Below are 7,974 nucleotides of genomic sequence, written 5' to 3'. Positions count from 1 at the left end.
GTGGATTCCTCCTCAGTGGTGACTTCAGAATTCTTTTGGTTTATCTGGGCTTTGCAGGATCCTGCATCTTTCAGGGTCAAGTTCTGATGTCAGCTTTAGTAGCTTTTGACCATAAAGGTTACATCTCCTTTGGGGCATGCTAAAGCAAGAGCATTTGGGGGACCAATCCAGGTGACATGCTCAATCTCTGTGTCTACTGAGAGGTTTAGTGAGAGAGTCATGGAACCCTCTAGGATCTCTGACACCACTGTTGGGGCTGAGTTCTTTTCAGAGGCTCTTAGTCCAGCAGAGAGAGAGAAGGAGGGCCTTGGAGGAACAGCTGGACTCCGAGCCAGGCTTCATTCACTCATTCACTCAAGAAACATGTATTGGGCATAAATGCCCGATGCTAAGAAATGAAATGAGATTCCTGCTCTCCGTTTTCTAGGCCCATTGCCTAGCAAAGTTATTAATTAATTCACCAAACACTCACTCCCATGAAAATAGCTACAATAATTGGTAAAACAGATCTTCTAGGTTTCTGTTCCAACAGGGGAATTAGCTTTGTGTTTTGGGGTGAATTTCTGAATTATCCTGATAATCAGGTCACTTATCTATGAGAATGAGATGCTCATACCTGCACCATCTTTCTCAAGGAATATGGTAAAGATTAAATAAAAGCAAGCTGTCACAAATTGTAAAAAGAAAAAAAATAGTGAATTAAAAAGAAGCATCTTTTAAAAAATAAGATGAATAGGTAAATGGCTAGAGGGATGGCTAGATGGATAGGATGGTGATACAATAAGTAAAATAAAAAAATAAAACATTCATGGTAGCAACGGGGTGGTAGGCAAACGAGTGTTCACTGTAAAATTCTTTCAGTTTTTCTGAATGTTTGAAAATTTTCATAACAAGAGTTGGGGAAAAAATGAGCCTATCCCACCTTTATCATACCTTACCTTGCTCCTCATTGTCCAGGGGATCTCTGGACAAAGACTAAGTTTGGCTTAGCCAGGTTTGGGGCTGGTAGCATTGATTCTGTTCCTGGTTTTCTCATCTCAGGGAAGACCCATATGCCTGATAAACTTCGTTGCCAAGGATTCCAGGAATCCAGCACTTGACCAAGGTAGCTAATTTTCTGGGTTCCTGAAATGACTCCCTGGAAGCACAAAAGCATCACCCATTTATTTATTTAATTTTTTCCATGACAATAATAATTTTATAATTTTAATTTTTCTTTTATCATTTTTCCTAATAACAAAAGCAGCATACAGTCACTACAAAAAAAGCAGAATAGGGAGATAAGAAGAAGATAGCACTTGGCCTCCTGGTCTCCCTGAGACAAGCACTGCTGGCCCCCTGGGGAATGGCCCTTCAGAGTTAGAAATCAAAGCACATGTGGAGGGAAATCCAGCCATTTGTGGAAGATTGATAACAGACTCCAATCTCTAGAAGGGCTTTCATAAAGGACTGCAAAACTGCTTGTGGCCTAGATGGATGTCCCCAACCCCTTGACTGGGAAGCAGTTTTGTTTGGTCACGCCAGGGCCATGCCTGCCAGCTTCAGAGCAAAAGTTGCCTGAGCCAAATGGGCCAGGTACTGAGAAATGACTCACTGTCCTAAAGGGAGAAGCCTGTGCCACAGGTCTCACTGCAGGAGGGCCTTCCTCCCTTCCCTGCTGTGCCCAACCTGGAAACACACCCGAGGAGGTGGTGGAAGACCCAAGGTCCTCCTTGTCACTTGGGCATGCCCTAACACTTGCACACCAGGCAGCAGCAGAGCTTTCCAGCCAATGGCAGAGGCATTGTGGCTATTTTCCAAAGAGCCAGGCCTTCTTGCTACCAGTCCAGAAGTCTCAGGTGGAGTCTGGGTCTACCTAGTGGGCATTCACAAGGGACCCACCTGCCCAAGTGCTAGCAGTGCAGGTGTGCCACTCACCAGCCCAAGTCAGGGGCTAGGAGGGGGTGGCCCTGATCTATATGGCACCTGGACCTGCAGCTACAGGCACACTTGGGACTTTTTTGTCTTCTTTCTAGACCTTGTCAATATCCAGATTCATCTTATTTGTAGGCTTTTGACAGAAGCTCATAGATGGTAGCTTAGACAGTCCTTCCTCCAGGGAGCCTTCCCTGACCCCGTTAGGCTGCTGAGCTGGGCTCCCAAGGCCCTACCTACTCCCTTTCCCCCACCATCTAGGGATGTTTTCTGGGTTATTGCTACCTTGCTCCCTCCCCAATTCCTAAACCCCTGAGAGCAGAGGCCATCTCTGTCTGGTCTTCTGCTGATACTCCAAGACCCAGCACAGTGCCTGGCCCAGTGCTGGGACACAAGGAACATTTATTGAGTGAACAAGCACATCAGAAAATGAAGAAAGAGGGTGGAGGAGACCTTCGGCGGCGCCGGGGCGGAGCGGACGCGGGCCCTGCGACTGGAGCTATGTGTAACACACCGACTTACTGTGACCTAGGAAAGGCTGCCAAGGATGTCTTCAACAAAGGATATGGGTTTGGCATGGTCGAAATAGATCTGAGAACCAAGTCTTGTAGTGGAGTGGAATTTTCTACATCTGGTCATGCTTACACTGATACAGGAAAAGCATCAGGCAACCTAGAGACCAAATATAAGATCTGTAACTATGGACTTACCTTCACCCAAAAATGGAACACAGACAATACTCTTGGGACAGAAATCTCTTGGGAGAATAAGTTGGCTGAAGGGTTGAAACTGACTCTTGATACCATATTTGTACCGAATACAGGAAAGAAGAGTGGGAAATTGAAGGCCTCCTATAGAAGGGATTGTTTCAGTCTTGGCAGTAACGTTGATATAGATTTTGCAGGACCAACCATCTATGGTTGGGCTGTGTTGGCCTTTGAAGGTTGGCTTGCAGGATATCAGATGAGTTTTGACACGGCCAAATCCAAACTGTCACAGAATAATTTTGCCCTGGGTTACAAGGCTGCAGACTTCCAGCTGCACACTCATGTGAATGATGGCACTGAATTTGGAGGTTCTATCTACCAGAAGGTGAATGAGAAGATTGAAACATCAATAAACCTTGCTTGGACAGCTGGCAGTAACAACACCCGTTTTGGCATTGCTGCTAAATACAAGCTGGACTGTAGAACTTCTCTATCTGCTAAAGTAAATAATGCCAGCCTGATTGGACTGGGTTATACTCAGACCCTTCGACCAGGAGTCAAACTGACCTTATCAGCTTTAATTGATGGAAAGAACTTCAATGCAGGAGGCCACAAAGTTGGGTTGGGATTTGAACTGGAAGCTTAATGTGGTTTTGAGTAAAGCATCAGGTTTGTCCCTGGAAGTGAAGAGAAATGAACCCACTGTTTTAGCCTTAAAATTCTTCTGTGAAATTTCAAAAGTGTGAACTTTTTATGCTTCCAAAGAATTGTAATCCTCCCCACACTGAAGTCTAGAGATTGCAAGTCCATCCTAAGGGAGGTACTTGAAGGCTGCCTGGAAGTTGTCATGTTTGTGCCACATTTCAGTTCAGTTCTGCAGTGTTAATTTAAATGTGTTCCTCAGCAACAATGTAGTGTCATGTTAAAGGAAACAACCCGACTCTCCAGTTGTACATCACGTCCTGCATGTCCCACACCTTTTTCATGACCTTTTAATATATTGGTCTCTGTGCTGTAGTGGAATCTTTGGTTTTGCATCAGAGTAAAATAAAATAAACCCATCACATTTGGAACATAAAAAAAAAAAAAAAAAAAAGAAAATGAAGAAAGAGATGGAGACCAGGGAGACCTCAGTCCAAATCCACTACCAGAGACAGCTTCATGTACACATCTGAAATCCACAGAATAGAGAGCCTACTTTACATGACTTGGGAAGATTAAGCGAGAGGAGGTGTGCCCTGCTAGTTGCTAGCAGGGCAGACAGGTTGTGCTAAAGCACGCTGCCCCTTCACCCCACCATCCCCTCAGGTCAGAGTTCAAGGCTGGCTTCCCTGGGGGACACAGGGCTGACCCACAGCTCCCAGGAGAAATTCCTTCCGGGCTTCTGCTGTGGCAGTGAACCAGTCTCCTGCGGGCCTGCCCCAGGCCTGTGTCAAAGCCTGTGTACCCCCCACTACGCGCCTTCCCGCCCTTGCCCACAGATGGCAACATCACTAGGGCTGAACCTCTCCCACACCTGGTCCCTATGCCAGATGTTCCTTCATGCTTTGACCAAGGACCCAGAGACCTGGCCAGATAAAGACTTCCCTGACCTCGCTCTGTACAGATGCAGGCACCTTCCTTCACAGCATTACAAAGGCTCTGCCTCACACCAAGATTGCCCTGTGAAGCTCCCAATCAAAGGACCCTGGTATGAGGCAAGATGGGATATGCACAGGCCTCCTGTTCATCCATTGTCCTTTGATGGTTCCATAAAAAGAAAGGGGTCCTGCTCCTGCTGAGGGGCTCTCACACTCTACGTCTTATTGAGGCTTCTCTCTTCGGCATGTTTCTGTTGGATCAAGTGCCAACAGTGGCTGCCTGTTTTCCCAGATGGTCCCAACTAGTGGGATCCAAGATCTGAGGCTCCCCTCTAAGGGTTCCCACAGCCAGGACAATCAGTCTCAGGGCAAGGCACACACTGCCCTCCACTCCTGTCCCAACAACATACACAGGGGAGGTCATGGAGAAGACAAATGTCTTCACCAGAAGCCTGCAGGAGCTTAGCTGCTGGAGCCATCCTGGCCTCTGGAAAGCCTCTTTTCATCAGCAAAGTGGGATAGGTCAGCATTTTAAAGAGAATTTCATAAAGCAAAAGAAGTCATCCCCAGGGGCCAGAAGCAGGGAACATGGTGAGCAAAGGTGTCCACGAGGAGTGTTAGCGAAGTCACGAAGTTCCGGAAGGTCAGCGTTGGCAGGATCCTTTAAGAACACGAAGTCCTCTTCCCTCACTGGACAGAAGGGAAACTGGAACTCAGAGAGAGAGGGGACTAGCCTAATGCCACACAGTGGGTCAGTGGGGGAGCAAAACCTAGAGGTCATACCTCTTACCCCCCAGGCCAGTGCTGGTTCTCCTCGCTGCTGCCTCAGATGATTTCCAGCTCACCCAGGACCTAACTTATCCTCATCTTGATAGTGTGTAAGGAGAGAGGATTCAGATAACCAACACTTCATACAGAGAACTGTTGACCTCCCACCCCCAGCCTCAGATATCCTAGCTTCCTTCCATTCTTGGGGGATGGCATCTGGGGCTCTAAAAATGTGGGAACGATCAGACTTTGTGAGTCTGATTCTCCACTTCACTAGGACAGGTAGAAAAGCAGTCCTTGAAAGAGAAACCCGAGGAGGAACTGAGTCCAGGAACAGGATTCCTGAGATGCTCCACACAAGGCTGGCTGGGACACATGACAACCTCGGGAGGGCATCCACAAGGACAGTAGGGAGGAGACACCTGGCTACCACGGCCCACCCTCCTGGCCTATCAGGAACCCCTCATCACCAGATGCAAACCCCTGGGGGAGTCAATCCAAGGTCAGCTTTGGCCAATCCCCTCACTGAGAGCGGTGGTGGCCAATCAACCCCTGTGTGAACCCCTCTCCCTGCTCCTTATTGGGCCCACAACCAATCAGACCAGGCTGCTCAGAAGCAGCTGCCCCACCACCCCCAAGTGATTGCTACAGGTATCCTGTGGCCTGCTCCCTGCTCATTTCCCAAGGACAGCAGAGGAGGGCTGCCCTGAGCACTGCCTTCACAGCTTAGCCAGCTGTCACCACTTCAGTGCCATGATGGAAAGTGAAAGTCACTGCCCATCCAGACAGGCAGGCACTGCTCTCATGATTATTCATCTGGGTGAGAAGTCCCCATTTAGACCAAAAATGTGAGGTTTGAGGTCACCTCAATTGGTGGAGCCAGACCGAGGGAGATGCCTTTTCTCCCTGAACTGTTTGAAAGTTGGTGCATTGATCAATTTGAGTCTTGGATGACATTGGATGTAGCTTATTTCAGGTTCACACAACACAACCAAGTGATGTGGGAGGAAGGGTATGGGAAGGCCTGATAGTCAGCCTCAACCCACCCTGTCCTCTTACCGGGATCTTGATTTCACAGGAAAGAATTCAAGAGCAGAGTCACAGTAGAAAGTGAGAACAGGTTTAATGTAATGACTTAAGAGATACAGATTTCACTGAGAGAGTGTGTCCTAGCTCCAGAGACTGAGCAGGGCCCACACCAAGTTTAACACAAAAGTAAGAAATACACACTTACAGTTTAATACAGAGTGCAGGCTGGCTCAAGAGAGTGAGCAGCCACCTGCTAAAAGTAAGTTTGATACAAAAGTAAAGCATGCACACTTCAACCAGTGAAGTGCAGGTTGGCCCCAGGAAAGTGAGCAGCAACCCTGCGTTCTGCTGGGATTTGGCTTTTATAGTTTCACTGTCTAATGCATATTCAATTAAGGGGGTGGCTCTCAGTTATATAACATAGTCTTGCACATGCTCAATTGATCTCTTTTGGGAGCTTGTTCATAGATCAAATCCTATTACATACAACCGACATATTCAAGAACATTGTGTGCTCTTTAGCATCACTAGTGGAAGGTCATTTAAAGGATAAATTCCACTTTACTGAGCATGCTCCACTACCAGGGTTATATAACCCTTCTCTACAGAGTATGCCCAGCCACTGGATTTGCATAAGCCAGCCCCTTGAGGTCTTAATTTCCCTGTGTTCGTACTGCAAATAGGTCTAAATATGATCAGTATCTTTCCTCTAGGGGAAGTCTTAGAAGATGGGCCTGAGACATTTGGGAATGGCTTGAAACCCAGAGGTGTGTGCTGTAACCCAAGCCCATGGAAACCAAGTACCTCCTATCTCACAAGGAACACCCCAAGGGTTGGGTGTGGGTGTAAACAACCCTGCTGCTTTCTGTGTTTTTGTGGTAAGTAAGGATAAACTGAAAGTGAATAAAGGTCAGACTGGACCTCAGCCCTAAGGTCTAGGCTCTCTGTCTACCCATACCTGCATCTTGGAGTTTTTGTAGAGCTCCCCTCACAGCCTTCCCAACCCCTACTACTCTTAGCCCCCTAGTGCAACCTGTACCATCCTCCCTGAGGCCATGGGGAAAGAAGGATCTTAAAAGGACAGTAGCTGCCAAAGTCCCAGGTGCCTCAGATCCTCCTGGAATACTGGGTCAGCTCTGCCTACTAGACAGTGGGGGTCTGGGCCATGCAGCTAAGAGATGTTTCCCAGAAATTATCAGAAATTGGGCCTTGATGGGGAGGAAGAATGTTGGGGAGAAGAGGATATCCAGATAGAGGCCACCTTGTCTGGGGCCATCCAATCACCTCTACCTTCAGTACTACTGAAGTCTCAGTAGTCTAGGATATGAGATAAACAAGGGAATTGCTAGGTGGTCTGTCATCAGGAAAATTTCCCTGGATCTCTATGTGGATTTTATCTGCACAGTACAGGGAACAAACTCATTACTTGGCATTTCATGGCAGGAAAATGTAAAGATAAGAGGAACATAGTTTGAGCCCAGAGTTATTCAATACTGGGGCTAGAATGTCACCTCTTGGTATTGAATATGCACACACTCACACACACATACAGGGCTCAGAAAAAGGTGGAACCTGCAGATAATTACCACAAAAAGAGGAGTTTCCTGATTTTACCAACAAGAATGCCTCAGTCAGGGACTTAGCCTGCACCCTGTGATACCCCATGTCACCATGTAACTCTGTAGAGAGTCCCCACCAAGAAGAAGGCCCTCACCAGGTGGACCCCCAGACCTTGGACTTTCCAGCCTACAAACTGTGAGAAATAAACTTTATTTTCTTATAAATTACCTAGTTTCAGGTATTGTTATGAGCAGTAGAAAACAGATTAATACAGAAAATTGGCACTGAGAAATAGAGTGTTGCTCATAACAAATACCTGAAGTTGTGGAAGTGGCTTTGGAACTGGGTAATGGGCAGAGGCTGGAAGAATTTGAAGAAACAGGCTAGAAAAAGCCTAGATTCTATTGAGGGCTGAG

The 7,974-nt window shown here is 47.1% G+C and overlaps 1 protein-coding gene across 1 annotated transcript; it reads left to right on the top strand.

The window, feature by feature from the left end:
* Positions 1-2,360: 2,360 nt before the first annotated feature.
* Positions 2,361-3,701, top strand: LOC134383634 (voltage-dependent anion-selective channel protein 3-like). The gene has a single exon (XM_063104892.1). The coding sequence runs from the start codon at positions 2,416-2,418 to the stop codon at positions 3,265-3,267; it is 852 nt and encodes a 283-aa protein (XP_062960962.1). The 5' UTR covers positions 2,361-2,415; the 3' UTR covers positions 3,268-3,701.
* The last annotated feature ends 4,273 nt before the right edge of the window (positions 3,702-7,974 follow it).

Source organism: Cynocephalus volans, chromosome 8 (assembly GCF_027409185.1).
Source record: "Cynocephalus volans isolate mCynVol1 chromosome 8, mCynVol1.pri, whole genome shotgun sequence".
Classification (NCBI taxonomy): domain Eukaryota; kingdom Metazoa; phylum Chordata; class Mammalia; order Dermoptera; family Cynocephalidae; genus Cynocephalus; species Cynocephalus volans.
The sequence above is the reverse complement of the archived record's forward strand: the minus strand, read 5'-3'. Positions and strand labels throughout refer to the sequence as shown.

Bases quoted from the DNA above. Each gene is read 5' to 3' on its own strand.
- LOC134383634 (XM_063104892.1), top strand. From the start codon at position 2,416: ATGTGTAACACACCGACTTACTGTGACCTAGGAAAGGCTGCCAAGGAT.